This window comes from Meleagris gallopavo, chromosome 11, assembly GCF_000146605.3.
Source record: "Meleagris gallopavo isolate NT-WF06-2002-E0010 breed Aviagen turkey brand Nicholas breeding stock chromosome 11, Turkey_5.1, whole genome shotgun sequence".
Taxonomy (NCBI): Eukaryota; Metazoa; Chordata; class Aves; order Galliformes; family Phasianidae; genus Meleagris; species Meleagris gallopavo.
In genome coordinates, this window is record NC_015021.2 from 4,054,936 (window position 1) to 4,070,686 (window position 15,751).

Genomic DNA, 15,751 nt, shown 5'->3' on the forward strand with positions numbered 1-15,751 from the left:
GGCCCGCAGCGCGGCAGTCCGCCAGGGGGAGCTCGGGAGCAGCGCTGTGCCCCGCGCGGCGTCACAGCGCGGCTGTTGCCCGTAGAGCGCCCTCAATGCTAAAACCCAGCCTTTGCTATTGTTAACTTAATGGTGTCTGCTTCTCCGAGGAACAGCAAGATGGTTAGGAAAAGATAGACGGAAGAAGTTGAAATGCATGTATTGTTTCCTCGGGACTTCTACAGTAGCTCTTCCCCAGTAATCTCTACCTTTCCTTTGCTAAAATCTGGTAGCATGTTGCGTGGGCCCGCAATATGATCCTTGTCGTGATTCAACAACAGAAACAGGACCGCATTACCCCGGTATAGCTTTGCTGTAGTCAGTGCATGAAGCAGTTCCAGGCATGGAGCTCTGCTGGCAGCGTGTAACCAGAGTTATTGCAGGGCTTTTGCTTTTCAACTTCAGTTACTGTCGTCAGTCACAGAGTGGCTTGGGTTGGAAGGGACATTAAAGCCCATCCAGTTCCTACTCCCCAGCCACAGGCAGGCTGCCAGCCGTTAGGTCTAAGCACCAGCTCAGGCTGCCCACAGCCATCCAGCCTAGCATTGAGCACCTCCAGCAATGCAGCACCCACAGATCCTCTGTAACCTGTGCCAGGGCCTCACCGCCCTCATACTGAAGAATTTCTTCCTAATGTTTAATCTAAACTGTCTTTTTTTTTTTTTTTTCTCCAGGTGAAGGCTGTTAGCCCTTGTCCCAGCAATACCTGCGACTTGCACTGGAGAAATCTAGTATCACTCCATGTAAGTCATGGCAACTGCACATGTAGAAAGCAGAAATATCTGGGAGAAGAACCAGTTACAATATCTGCTATCACTGAAAATAGCCAGATGTAGGCAGTGATGCAAACTCTTTTTCTGTTTTCCTGTTGTTCTGCAGCTATGTACCAGTAATCTTGAAGAACTTGGCATCTGTAGTTTTTTTAGGTAGAAAAATTTCACTTTAAATACTTAGATACATTCTTTTCTCCTCATGCCATTCTCATTTAAGGACAATGACAAAAAATTTGCAACGTGTATAAAATACTATTGTATAATCAATGGATATACAGATGGGGTGGGTGTGGGTGCGCGCGCATGCATGCGTGTATGTATGTATGTATGTATGTATGTATCTAGGAGCTTGGCTAATATAATTTATATTGGAGTAATGAGAGAAAGTCACTCACCCTGTCCTGGGCTCGCAAGATGAGCTCCGATGGAGCAGATCTCCAGAGAGATCCTTCCCCACTGGCAGTCAGCTCTTAAATGGGTCTAGGAGAGGTGCAGCCAGGCTCCACCCCTTCCTGCAGCACAGGTGAATTGCCTTCACCTGTGTTCCCATGGCTGACTCATTGCTCGCCTCCGGTAATCAGTCAGAGGTTCAGGCCGTGATTCAGCAGCCCCATACAACTGTATTCGTGAAATTTCTGTTCTGTGTAATAAAACACTGTAAAAGGTAACTTTGCTTTAGAGAGATGACTTTAAGAACTGCGAATAGAGCTACTAAACAGACCTTTGTTGTTCTCACTTTCTGTGAATTTACCACCAATTAATTCTTTGTTAGTTTGTAACATAACTGATTTAGGCAGTTTCAGGTTAGGAAACTAGAACCCACACTAGTCAATATGGACTGAGTTAATAGTAATTCAGTATCCTCATTTCACTGTTTTCACTCAGCCCACTTTCTTATCTCTTTGATCAATCCTGTATCCCCATCGTCTGTTACAAGAAATGTGAACAATCATTTTGCAGGAGAATCTTCAGTTTTAAGTTTAGGAAGTGAACCTAACTAGTAAATGAACAGAAAGTAAAATTTGGGGTATTAAATGTTTATTCCCGTTATATGGCTCGTTAAGGACTTCTATAGGAAGGTAATTTGCAGATATAAATGAGCAACATATTCGTTACAGTAATATGCAAATAAAGTTGATTTTAACAAAAGGCAAAGTGAGGTTTTAAGTATAATTACTATATATCTTTCAAAAATAGAAGGAAATTGAGGCAAATCATCACTATAATACATATATTTCACCAATGAAAGAGAGCTCAGCTAAAATAAGTTAGCAATGGCATTTACACCAAGACATTAAACCTGTGACTAAAGAACTGATGTCGGTGTAATTCACATGAATATTTTCTTCAGCAAAAAAAGCTGATTTTAAGAAATAAACTGGCTGCTTATTCATGCACATTTTGCAGTTCACTGCCACCTCAATTGTTTTAATGTGAATTTTAAAGGCCATACGTATTATATCAATGAACTGATCTAAATCTTTTGGTAGTTTTGGGTTTTCTTGAGGTTTCCACCTCAAGAACAATTTTTAATATTTCTTCAATAACTCAATTTCTTCGACAACTGGAAAATGTCAATTGCTTTTAGAGAATTCAAATGGCATGTATCAGTAGTAAACCAAGAACTTGATTTACCATGGAAAAGCATTCATGAAGCAAGCAGGAAAAAGAAACAGTGACGTTTACTTCATATAGGAAAACTAACATCAGGCTCATCTGTCAAAGCTGAGATATATGATGTAGCATTATTCAAAACATTCTGCATTAATGTTAAGAAAATTTATTTAAATATTTTAAATTGACTGGAGTTCTTCCATGCTTTGTGTTATCTAATTTTCTAGTGAGTAAACATCTAAAACATGACCAGTCTTAGGCAGTTCATGGTGTACTTGTATGCAGCAACACAACTGTTCATAATTCCACACTTTTTATTCTGAAGTTAATTGTAACAAAACTTAGCATGCTGTAGTTCAGTTTTTTCTTACACTATATTTGGCCAGTTTTGCCCAGCTCTATTTCTTTAGTTCGTCTTACTTGTCCCAGCCAGACAGCGGCCAGAAAGGTCAAACTGTTTCTGGAAATATTTTCCAGTTTGTGGTTCAATGTTTTCACTGTAAGGTCTCAAACAACAAGGCAGGCTTAAGAACCTGTAAGAACCTGGATATGCCATAACAATAGCATTTGCTCCCTTAAATGTACTGGTTTGTTTTGTTTTGTTTTACAATGAAGGGACTATTGTTCATTTAAATAAATTATTTCTCCATCATAAAAGACCACAGACAAGAATCAGATCAAGTTTAACTTTTCAAAGCATAAACAAAAATTTCTGTATTTCTAAAAATACAGAAAGCTTTTCTTCTCATGTCGGGTATCTCTACCTGATACAGGTATGATCAGCAGCTCTAGGACAGTTAACACAGCTACAGTGAAATCCAACATACGTTGGATGTTGTCCACAATAATAGAGCTGAATTTCAGTGAGCAGAACTAAAAAACTGTATACACAGCTCCATATTCTGTTCTCAATCCCATCAACATAAATCATGAGTAACTGCTGGAGAAGTTGAATCTGAAATCAGAAATCAGTCTATCTGAATGTGGTAACTCATGCATGTGGAACTGTGTAATAGATCATCAGCTTTTGCTGCTTATCATTTCTGTTGAAGAATCAAATTAATGTTTTCCATCAGTTTTCTGGTTTTGCTTTTCTGTTTCTTTTCCTTCAGGTGCATTAAGTGTCAGAGCACGTATAATACAGCCCACATATTGAGGATGGCTAATTTATCATGCACTTGATAATTAAAAATAAAAATAAAAAATCGTTCAAGTAGAGAGCCCTTTCAGAAAAACATAAGAATTCTTCTTCAGCTTTGCATCACAGAGTCTTGAATTTTCATATATTGAACTCATTGAAGTGTTGTATTAGCATTTCAGCAGTACTTGACTCGCCAGGTAAGAAATACAATCATTTTCTTATATGCACTAACTCAGATAGGATACTTAGTAGGACAGATTTTTATAAATCATTTGCATCCCGATCAAATTATCTTACAGGACTTGTGTAAATCAGAAGTAACTGCACTGCAGTCAATGGAGTTTCACCAAAGGTTAGTGGTGAAAAGTTAAGAGAATCAAAAGTAAATATTTCTAACATCGCTCCAATTTTAAGACTGTCAGTGTGCTTTTAAACTCTATAATTGTTTGTACTAAAGTGAAAGATCTTAAGTCATTTTAAAACCATATTTCTAATGAATTCTCATAATCTTGATGCACAGTTTCCTTTCGCAGAAGTACTTAAGCTCAATGTGGTTGGTTCCTTAAGAAAAACAGCTTTAAACTGCATGCAATAGAAACCTGGAAAGAAATAAATTGTGTTAAAAACAAAAAAAAATCTGGAATTCATTCTATACTTGTGCCTCTTCGGTAGATTTTTCTTGTGATTGTTTCTTTCCAATATAAGGTTGTATAAATAAAAATAATATTCCCACCATATATAGTGAGCCACATATATAAAAAGAAAAATCATATTTATGTGTGATGTCATAGATCCAACCTGCAAAATAAAGACAAAACATGCATATTACAATGCTTGACAAAAAGGTAAATTGCTTGGGAATATATGAAAGATATTGCACATTTTTCACATGACATTTTACTGAAAACCTTAGTTGCTTTGAAGAAAACATAATGTGGTGATTATAGCATCTAGAGGAGGCAAATAGAAATGCACTAACAAAATCTCTCGGCCACTCACCATAACCCAAAACTAATTCAAAATCTACCACCCCCATGTAAATATTATGGAATTTTAAAATGGGATGTTAGCTGTATGCCATTCTAGAACATGAGCAATCTTCTATCTGAAACTGTACATTTTTCAGATAAATTACTCTATAGATCTGACTTTAAACAATTTGAAATCCCAAACCATCTACTTCTTCCACTCTGCTGTTTTCTTTGCTATTACTGCTATGCCCAGTACTGCTACTGTGCCATGTAGGCTAGCTTAAATACTGTGCCTTATGCAAGCAAAGACATTCCCAAAAGTGTTTTAAAGATTCACATACTGATAAAAGACTTTTCAAAAATCTTGGTACTGCAATTAATCCCATTCCAGCCCTTTGCAAAAGTACATGAAAACTAATTCAGAAAGGTTTGAGAACCCAAATAGTGAAATTACCTCATTTCATTCTGGCTGTATTGCCCTGTAATCTCAAGATCAGAAGCTTTTTTCACACCAACTAGTCACATCCAGTTTGCTTCATTACTAACGACCAAACACGAAGCTATGTTGAGCACAGACTGAAAGGAGCTGAGAGTATGTGGTAAAGTCTGATGCTTCTGAAAGGATGTTAAATGAGCTTTCTTCTAAATCATTTCATCTCACTTGATGCTGGGGATAGATGAGAGCATTCTGTCTTTTCCGGGCTGCTGGTGGTCAAACTGGCTTTAGTTCAGCCCAGTGCCACTCCTGGCTGACCACCGCCATGAGTCACAAGGCTTCCTACAGCTTCCTTCTGATTTGCTTCTCTCTTACAGGCAGCCATAGTCTGACTACAGTACTGACCATCACCACCTCCATCTCTCCCCATCAGTTCCCCACTGCACTTCCCAATTTCTATGTATGAGAAAATTTATAATGAATGTTTTTTAAACCTAAGTGACTTTACGCATAATGCTTTGTGCACTTTGGCTTCTGCTGTGTAAAGCAGTAACAAGATTGTGAGCAGTACGCTCTCAAAAGTAGGTACCATGGGCAGAAGAAAGGCAAAGATAAGTCCATTAAATTAATACATCCATGGGCAGCTTAGAGTGGTGAAGCCCAAACACACTTTATAGTTCTTGGTGCAAATACTATCGTACAAATATCCTGAAAACTACTCATCATTTTTCATCTAGATGTAGGCATGAGCATGTATGTGAATATAGTTTTTATGCTACATGAACATATAAAAATAGGTTTCCTTTCTGAATTTGAAAAAGATAATATCTTAAAGAAACATACCCTTGAAAGTACAACTTGTAATATATTTGGGGTTATTTATAAGGATGGTAATTTGTAATGTGTGAATAGTGAGCAACAGATATGTTCTGTAAATATATACAGTGCAAAGCTGGATGTTACAGGCCATTCTGGAACAGCTGCCTTTTTGATAACTACAGGTGTTCATAAAAAAGCTTGATAAAATAACAAGTCACACATCTACAAAACAAACAACTGTTGGTCAAAAATTTGAACTTTTTACCTGCAAAAGGTGGTCCAAGCAATGCAGATATTCCATTGGCACAAATGATGATGCCATAGGCATTTGCAAGGTGTTTAGTTCCAACCAAATCTTCAGTCACAACAGGCATTAGAGAAAAATAGCCACTAGAAAATCCTATTAGAGCACAAACCACAGCCAAACTAATGTATGTTTGCATTAGTGGCAAAGTAAGAATGCAGGTGACCAGGGTGAAGTTAGCCATGAGGAAGACATTCCAAGTGCTGATGCAAGGGAGATCAGAGATGATTCCAAGGATCACTTTACCAAAAATATGAACAATTGCTATAATGGACGTCAAAGGAAATATATTGTTCTGACTAGATAAATCGTACTGTTTGACTATCTCTGGAAGATGAATGAAGGGAATGACAAAGCTGCTATAGGCAAACAAAGCCCAGATTATAAAGGCCACAAATACTCTGTTGGTGAACAGTGATGCAGCTCCAAAGTAACTGGAGTACCAGATTCCAAAGCCCTTCCTGACTGTAACTGTCAGCTGGCTCACTGTCTTAAGAATGCGCAGTCCATACATGCTCTTTCCAATCCGAGAGTTACCTCCAATTTCTATGTGCTTAATATCATCAAGCACTTCTTCATTTTTTATCACTTCTTTTTTTTCTGGTTCTTCACTGAGGACTCCATTGGATTTTATAGTCTCTGCAGAATGGGACAGAGCTTTTGCCCGATTATCTTCACTATTACGTCTTACAGCATATTTCTCATTAACATCTTTGGGAGAAAGTGGTCTCATAAGTGCCCCGCAGACACAAAGGTTCAGGCAGATTGCACCCTGGATGAACATGGCATTTCTCCACCCAAATTCCCTGCAGAGGTACTTCAGTAAGGCTGTCATTAAGAAAGCTCCAAACCCTGTTCCTGTGGTACTGAGTCCTTGTGCAAGTGCTCTTCTCTTCTGAAAATATTGTCCTACCATGACCACTGCAGGCAGATAAACCATGCCACTCCCGATGCCTATGAAAAGAAAAGTCAAAATAAACCTGAACCTCATGCCAACAAGATAAAAATGAACTGGATTTATTCCTAACTTTTGCAGAACCATAACAGTAATACCAAGAATAAATATTCAGTTCTCATGTTAGCTTTACTTTCTGTCTAGTAGTGTTTTCCAGATCTGTGATACTCAAGCAGAAAGTGTATGCAAACGCATCCATAACAGTAATAATTGCCAGTTTGGCAATCCCTGCCATTTAAAGAGAACTAGAATAATGGCGAATGCAGAAAATGTTTTCAAATTTACCGTGGTCATAGTTTACAACAGCATTTTGGGCTTAAAATCTTTCCTAAAATAGCTGATAAGTTAGCTGCATGACGCCCTACAGCTAAACCAGAAGAGGTGCTACTCCAGCAAAGACCGAAAAAAACCACCCCAACATCACAGCAGTGTATCATGCTCAGAGCTAACCCATTGCACCTGCTAAAAGCATTTATTGCTATGCTGCGCAGCACATCATCTGGCTTCTGTTTTGCACAAGGCTTCCCCCCACATCCAGGCAAAAACTTGCAGGCAATCTCTCTGCCTTCCAGAGGACCCCCTGCCTCATACTGGCCTGAAGTTGGCTCTGTAACAGATGGAAGAAGCCCTGTTCCCATCTGCCTGTGCTCGTACTCACATCAGTGTTTACCGAGCTCCCCTGAACACCTTGGGAAGTAAGAAATTTATACATTGTTTTATCTCTCCATTCTGTAGGCTACATGACAAAATGAGGTCTAGTTCAGGCAAAGGCATGCCATCGTTATGCATAGGCACAGGACACAGGCCTCTCTATCTTCTCCTCACACAGCCTGGCTCTGCTCTCCCTTTAGGGCCCTGAGGGCTATTTTGCCACAGGCTGCTGCTGTGGGGAGGAGAGAACAGGCTGGGATGGAGCTGGCAGAGAGGAGGTGAGGGGACAGCAGATGGAGCAGATGCCATAAGGAGCTGGTGGAGGGGAACTGCTCTGAGGTGAGGAGTGCTGTGGGACATGGAGCAGGGTTGGGACCATGGGGTCATGCACTGTGAGGTTGTCTGGTGCAGCTGGTCACCATGGCCTGAGGGAAACACAGCAGCTGCTGGGACGCCCGTGAGCACAGTGTGGAGACAGTGACCACAGCAGGAGGCGGCCACTGTAAGAAAATCTCGGTCTGAAGGAGGAAGGAAATTTCCCTGAGGTGGCAGTGATGCAACCATGAGGAAGGGGCAGAGTGTAAGGGGACAGGTAGCAAGGCAATGAGGAGTGATGGGCTGAGGGCAATGGAATGGGAAGTGAGGGAACTGAGTGAGGTGACCATAAGGAAACTGACAGGAAGTAGAAGTGGCAGTGATGGAGGAGATGGTCACTGAGAATGGCAAGGGGACAATGAGCGAGAGGACTGTGTGTGAAGGGACAGTGAGAGAAAGGAGGGACGGCATATGAGGGGATCGTGTGTGAGGGGCAGTACGTGAAGGGATGGTGAGAGAATGGAGGGACAGTGAGCGAGGGGCCTGTGAAGGGACAGTGCATGAAGGAACAGTAAGTGAGGGGACAGTGTGTGAGGGGACAGTCAGTGAGGGGATGGTGCTTATGGAGACTGCGTCTGAGGTGTGTGAGGGGACGAGTGAAGGGAGTGAGGAGATGTTGTGTGAGGGGATGGTGAGCAGCGGTGGTAGCAAATAAAGCAATAAAGCAAACAGGTGGCTGAGGCCCTGGCAAGCAGAGGTCTCATGGAGTCAGAATGAACATCTCAGGCATTCCTATGCTATTTTTCTGCCCCACATTCCTACTGTAACAGCATCTCATTTCTCCACCTCACGTAAAAATTTGCCTCAGACGTTTTTCTGATAATAATGTTTTCAGCTCACATTTTAAAATCTTTTAAAATCTCTGCATAATCTCTGCATTTTTGTTCAATATTTTTGGTATGCTCTTTCTGAAAAGCAGCAAGGGTTGAGATAACTCAGGCTCATGTCTGTCTGAATGTAACAAATATGCATGGAATCAAAAACTGCCAAAAGGGCAAAACCTTGTCTATAATTATTGCTCTTTGTTCAAGAACTTACAGAATTACTGAAATCTATAGTACACTAGTATAAAGAGTTGTCGCAGTGATCCTTCTGAGTTTTATTCTTTTTTCCATCCAGATAGATAAAAAATTATGTACAAAAATTCTGCAGATTTCTCTGAAATCCTGTGAAGCGGTAGTTTGAGAGAAGGCATTTCAGCTATTGCTAGGATTACAAACCATTTTTTACATTGAATTTCTGTCATATTAGCCATGGAATTAATTGTATTTCAAAGCTCCTTGACTTGCTTAGCATTGCTCAGATCATAGAATCATAGAATAACTTAGGTTGGAAGGGATCTTAAAGCCCATCTAGTACCAACACCTGCCATCGGCTGGCTGCCCCCCACCAGCTCAGGCTGCCCAGGGCCCCATCCAACCTGGCCTTGAGCACCTGCAAGGATGAAGTATCCACAGCTCTCAGGACAGCAGTGCCAGGGCCTGGTCCTCCTTTCCTCCATTCTTAAAAATGGCAGTGATGTTTCCCTTTTTACAGTCACCAGAGACTTTGCCTGACAGCCATATTTTTTCAAATATCAAGGAGATTGTCTTGGCAACCACATCATCCAGTTCCTTCAGAACCCTGGGATGCATGTTATCTGGCACCATAGACTTGTACACATTCAGCCTCATGAGGTGGTCTCAAATTTGCTCTGCTCTTACAGTGTGAGGGATATTGCTCGCCCAGACCCAACCTGGAGGTTCAGGGACACAAGAGGCATGGGAAGCGTGACTGGCCATGAAGACTGAGGCAAAGAGCTCATTACTTATGACTACATGCATTGAGTAGATTTGATCTGCCTGAATGAGAACAAAGGGATTTGGAAAATTAAACAAAACACAACAATGTATTTGGAAGAAAGTCATGCTTTTTTTTTTTTTTCTCATTAAAAACATACATGTTACACCCTAATTATGGATGTAGAAACACTATGTAGTTATCATATTCTGATATTTTGCTAACATGTAACAATTCCTGTAAAAATATGTATGCTATTTATTTCTGTGACAAAGAGAGGAGCTAGCTAGATATACAGTTCAACAATATTTTAATCTCTTAAAAATCCATTTGTTAGAGTTTAGGTTACATTAATACTTCTAATTAAGATTGCCTTCTAATATATTCACATGGGACAAACTGATAAAAATGCCATCTTCACATGATAGATTTAAATGACAACGAATCCATTGGGACTAATCCACTGTGTAAACAAATGAGCTTTCTGAAAAGACTAATCTGTAAAGATGGTGAAGGAGAAACATCAATAACTCTACTGGAATGAAGGATGTTGCTCACTGCCTCTGATTCTCATGATGATAGCACTATGCCAGATCACGTGAGGACTGAATAAACTGAAATCAAAAGTCAAGTTACATTGCATAACTAAAACTTTATTTTAATTTGGAAAAACACTCCGGGAATCAGTCTGACTTCCCTTTTCACTCGCCCAGATAACATCCACAGGAATCAAAAATCATCAGAAAGAACTTTCAAATGCTTGTCTAGCTTACCGGCTGTCACTCCAAATGTAAGGAAGAGGTAGTGCACATTTGAGGCGTAGGCACTCAATATCCAGCCTAGGGCATTCAATATCCCTCCAATTATTGCTGTTTTGCGGCACCCACACATGGTAATGAATAAACCAATGAAAGGACCTGTTAAAGAACGTGAAGAAATACTATGTTATTTATTTAAATCCCTAAACTCTTTAATAATTTTTCACACAAAAATTCTTAATGATGCTTTAAACACAGTGTTAAAACATCATGCCACTCACACAATTTAGGGTTTTATTTCCTTATTCTCATGGAAAAAAATATATTGTCTAACCAACCTTACTTAGCATACGTAGCAAGTACCCTTAAAACGTAAAATCAAGATTGTTCCATGAAGGAATGGCTTAAACAGAGGAAGAAACTGAAACCATTTTTCCCAATACAAAAGCTGTGAGCGCAGACCTTTTTTTAGAAGTCATTAGAAAGCAAATTTTTAATTTTGTTTTCAGTGGAATATTTTAGGCAGAGCAAAACACATTTTCAATCTTAATTTAGGGAAACAGAGGTGTGTATTTACACACATACACAAATACATGCCTACAGATATTCTTTTGGGTTGCTCCGACCACTACTTAGAAAATAATTTTTTTTCAGTTACCAACTGAAATATAAATTAGTTCACTATCCAAATTCAACATTTTCTCATAGATAGAGCATGGAGAGGACAACAGGCTTAGCAGAAAACCCGTTTTCTGGATTCTAATGAGAAGTCACAAGCATCCTTTTCCTGCTCACATTGTTGCCTGGTCTAATTGTCTTCTCTATCATCTTCCCTGCTGTCCCCTATCTTCCTCTAATTTGTAATTTGTCACCTGGACAAATTAGAAGAAATAACTGAGGAGAAACTGAGCAGCTCTGCTGGTAAATTGAAAACTGTAAGAAAATATTTGAAGGGTGAGCAGCAAACATATTCCAAAAATCTCTGTAGTTCTGAAATAAATGATGTTGGAACATACCTACAATAAGTGTAATGCCCATGCTAAGAGAGCTAACCCATGCTGTTAAGCCACGACTTTGATTAAACTCTTCAAGCCATTCCATGTTGAGTATTCCAAGGGCCATTTGGGACCCCATGATAAGTATGTGCACAAGGAAAGAGGAAAATACAATCATCCAAGCCCATCCTCCATCGATGTTTGGATTAGGCTTAATTGGCTTACTTCCAGCTTTTGAGTCATCTCCAAAATCATATCCAATATCCTCTCGACTGGCATACATTTTTTCCACAGTATTCTGAAACAAATAAAGTAAATAATTTCAAAACGCATTCAAATTGACCCAATTTGGTGGCTTGGTTATAGTGAATAGCAGAAATCACAATTATGTTTCACCTTTTTTCCCTCGTACTTGATTTTCATTGTTCAAATGCAAAATACTTAGAAAATTTTCCAATTAATGTGTATGTACTTTATTATCGTGGCTGTCTATGTAAGAGTACTTATAGGTGCCAGTAGGTCACATCATTTCCATTAGCACATATTTACTTACTTGTATGCAGCTGAGAGCACTCACTCTTCATGGGTTGGCTCTGGTCAGAGAAAAAGATTGGGCTCTCTCTGTGTATTCCTTCTGCTGTCTCAGTAAGATCACGTGCCTTCGAGTTCAAGTTAATAAAGCTTGGAGTAAAGAAACAGAAATCTTAAAGAGGCAGGTAGATAAAATTACTGTACTTTTTCAGAGGAAACAAACTTTCATATGTATTTCTTCCTTTGTAGTGAAGACAGAAAGATAAAGTTATAAGGTTCTTGACTTTCAAAAAGCTTGCTTATATAAATTATAAAGGAGGGACTGTTACTTCATCTCTGGCAAGTTTAAAACTTTGTCAGAGTCGGTTTGACTAACTGTTTACTATTATACTCTCAGATTCCATAGTACTAATCCATATAACCCTAGTAAAAGCAATGAACTCTTCCGAATCAATGTCAATGCCTATCAGAATCAAACTGTGTGGCAGAATTATATGCACAAAAATGGAGGATCAGGTCATAATATCTTGTTTACCTTCATTTCTTTCTCTCTTACTCTAAAAGTTACTCTACAACAATTTGTGATTTGCAAGCAATTTTTAATTGGGTAATGGGCAAGATGCAGAACCTAACCTTCCCTCCATCTGGTTTATGCAACATATCAAAATGTTACGCGGTTGTGGAGCACCACATAGGTTTCCATGGCGACTAGAAATAAGTGTAATGATAAAATAGCCAGAGATGGTAATTTTTTTCCCTTCTTTTCTTTTCTGGAGAAATAGAAAAGAGCCATCAACTTCACAATAGTCAAACAAGATAAGAAAGTTATCAAAATTGTTTTTGAGAGCTTCATGTATTCTGTGAGCCCTCAAAAGATACGTCTCCAGTTCAGGGCCAGCTTCTCTGTACAATACATTGACAGTGAATGGAATAATTCAGATTTCGTACTAATGTAAATTTGTGCTGTTAATCTTTAAATATAGGAGTGCATTTGTAGGAGTATAGGATTATCTGCTTCTTCAGTTATTAGTTTTCCAAACTATTTTACTTTTTTCTTATTGCTAGATAAACATACAAAGACTGTCTTCAAGTATTTCATGTTAATGCACAGAAGAAGTCAAAGCTACTGCTTCACAAGCATCACCGACAACCTGCCTACATATGTAACCTCTCCATGCTGCCTGCTGGTAAGTTACTTTCCGAGTGCCACACACCCCTTATTTGCAATAGGTAATTATGTATAGCTATGGGCAGCTTGAACTTCAGGGTTCCTCCAAAAGCACTCTGATTTGCCTCATATAATGAATTGTAACTAAAATAAGTTGTACCTCTGTTATGAAGTTCCACACATGCAAACTCCTTCTGGACTATGTTATCTCTAACCCTAACTTGGCCAGGGAGGAGAGAAGGAAAGTATGGATGACACAAGGAGCCATAACAAGAACTATGCACATTTAACATTTGCCACATGAGCAGATGATCTGGGATCAAATGATGAGTGCCACTGACAGAGTGCCACTTCATACACACCCTGACTTACTGGCTTTTTCTTTCCAAATCGGGCAGCAAAAAGAGAAGGAGACATTCATCTTTCTGGAGTCCTCCAGGGTGTTTCAGGCAGGACTGTGTATGTGGTGGGAGGAATGGTGAGGAGTGAGGGTTGCAGACTTTACTTTGAACAGAACAATTAAAATTATGCTTCATCCTTCTACAGTGCATAGGTCTCAAAGGTGGCATTTTCACCCTTTCTAACAAGGTTACTAGGAGCTAGATCCCCCCGTGATGCAGTTTATCTGACTACCTATTGAGGACACAGCCCACTCACAAGAGAGGGAAAGACAAACTACATAAAGGTAAGAAAGTTACTGAATAATAATGCTAATGGAAAAAAAATGAGAAATAGCAGAATGAATGAAAATTTCAAGATGCTAAGTACAGCCTGTCTGGGATTACTGAAAAATGTATGATAGATATCACAGTACATCTTAAATAATGGAAAACAAAATTACGTAACTCAAGAATCAGAGGGAGGATTCAGTATGCAGCCTCATGCTTCTGACTATTTTTTGTGTGTACCTGCATACTGATACTGGATACAAAAAAAATCTTCGTTGGACAGGAAGGAAATAGATATGTCTTTCATACTTTTTAAAAGTTTTAAAGCAAAAATAATTGGCATAGAGATTCAAAGACATGACATTCATCTTTCCAGCAGCAGAGGAAGTGCAAGCTTCCTGACAGAATGGGTTTTGCCTGATTCGATGCAAGTTAATGCAGGCTTACAACAATCCCCACAAAGCTTGTGAAATTGCATACACTTTTCCTTTGAATAGGAATCTCACTTATTATTACTTTTATGCTAATGTCACAAGCTCAGGGTGAATACACTCAAAAGCACAGAAGGTCATTTCCAGTAGCTGCACAAACCTGAAACTCTGGATAAAGCAAGGACTGGATGTCTGGATTCTCTCGCTGCCACTGACTCACCGCCCATAGCCTACAGCCCAGCAGAAGTGCTCTTACCTGCCCTCAGTCTTCTTCCCACACCACAGCACTGACAAGAAAACAGTAGCACAGAAGGCAGAGAAGCCCAATGAGCTCTCAGTAATTGTGAAATCCTAGAGAAACTGCAATGAAAATTATAGCAGCTGATTTATGAAAGTCAGACATGCCTCTCCAGTGAGCAAGGCAGTGAAGACTCTCTCGCAGTAACAGTGTTTGCATACAGCCCCCCACAAGGAGCTGCATTTAAAGACAGGAGAATCTGGACTATTGTTCGGGCAGCTGGAGAACGACTAGATTTTTTTCAGAAAAGCTTTTTATACTGTAAGCACACATTAGAAAATTGGCTCAAACATTGGAGTCTACAGAAACACTGAGCTTTTCTGAAAATCTGACTCACGAGTTATTCTAGAGACAAATGCAGGTGCTGTAACAAGTCAGCAGAGAAACATCCAAGTTCCCTATGCCATTACTGACACTACAGCTCCCTAGTTAGAAGTTGAATGGGATTATCAGAAAAACATCTGATCTGGATACAAAAAGTCCGCGCAGTGAAATTTTTACACATTCTTTTGTAGCCTCTTCCAGTATCTGATTGCTTCTGCTTTGAAAAGTATGGCATCAAATGGGAATTTAAAGGTACATCCAATGGATATAAATACTTCATAAATAGTACTAAGGTTTGCTTCACAGTATTCTCACTAGGTACACGTAATGATATTTGTCTTTTGAAGATATACAGGAAAAATATTGCTAAAAGCAGAACTTAGGGTCTTTTCGGGTGCTACTTTGTTGTAACCGGATCATATGCCAAGCACTTCTGTTGTCAGTGACTTCACTAAAGACGCAAATACGGTCAGATCATCTCCACTTCTGCAGATCAGAGGCACGCCGCATGCCCGCAGAGTGAGAGAAAAACGGAAATAGGAAAACACCAAGCTGACTGCTGGACCACAAGCCAGCACGCAGCGGCGACCCGGCTGGGTTTGGTGCCCCTGCGTGCCGCCCTTGATCCGCTCGGAGGGCTCCGAGCGCCACGCGGCGATCGACGCTGCGCCTTCAGCGCGAGCACCGGCGGCCGCGGCTGGCGGGAACGGGCTCAGGCGGC

The 15,751-nt window shown here is 39.8% G+C and overlaps 1 protein-coding gene and 1 long non-coding RNA gene across 3 annotated transcripts; one reads left to right on the top strand and one right to left on the bottom strand.

Moving 5' to 3' along the window:
* The first annotated feature begins 77 nt into the window (after positions 1-77).
* Positions 78-3,609, top strand: LOC109369429. Its single transcript, XR_002118446.1, has 3 exons — positions 78-162; positions 714-782; positions 3,539-3,609. It is a non-coding gene; the product is annotated as an uncharacterized LOC109369429 (long non-coding RNA).
* Positions 2,723-15,236, bottom strand: SLC16A14 (solute carrier family 16 member 14). Of its 2 annotated transcripts, none has more exons than XM_010716411.3 (5): positions 12,164-15,236; positions 11,836-11,908; positions 10,631-10,774; positions 6,059-7,051; positions 2,723-4,365 (listed from the first exon to the last, which is right to left on the bottom strand). In XM_010716411.3, exons 2-5 carry the CDS (start codon positions 11,891-11,893, stop codon positions 4,217-4,219), a joined length of 1,344 nt encoding a protein of 447 aa, XP_010714713.1. In that variant the 5' UTR covers positions 11,894-11,908; positions 12,164-15,236; the 3' UTR covers positions 2,723-4,216. The 2 variants fall into 2 exon arrangements, with proteins under 2 accessions (XP_010714713.1, XP_010714712.1); XM_010716410.3 differs by having other exon boundaries at positions 11,632-11,908.
* Positions 15,237-15,751: the final 515 nt, after the last annotated feature.

What these genes read in the sequence shown, in the direction of transcription:
- SLC16A14 (XM_010716410.3), bottom strand. Translation starts at nt 11,893, where the DNA reads ATGTATGCCAGTCGAGAGGATATTGGATATGATTTTGGAGATGACTCA. An exon ending in GGGCATTACACTTATTGTAG is followed by an intron (nt 10,775 to 11,631) that starts GTATGTTCCAAC and finishes GTTCTTTAACAG; the next exon opens with GTCCTTTCATTGGTTTATTC. An exon ending in GCTTGGACCACCTTTTGCAG is followed by an intron (nt 4,366 to 6,058) that starts GTAAAAAGTTCA and finishes TTTATTTTGCAG; the next exon opens with GTTGGATCTATGACATCACA.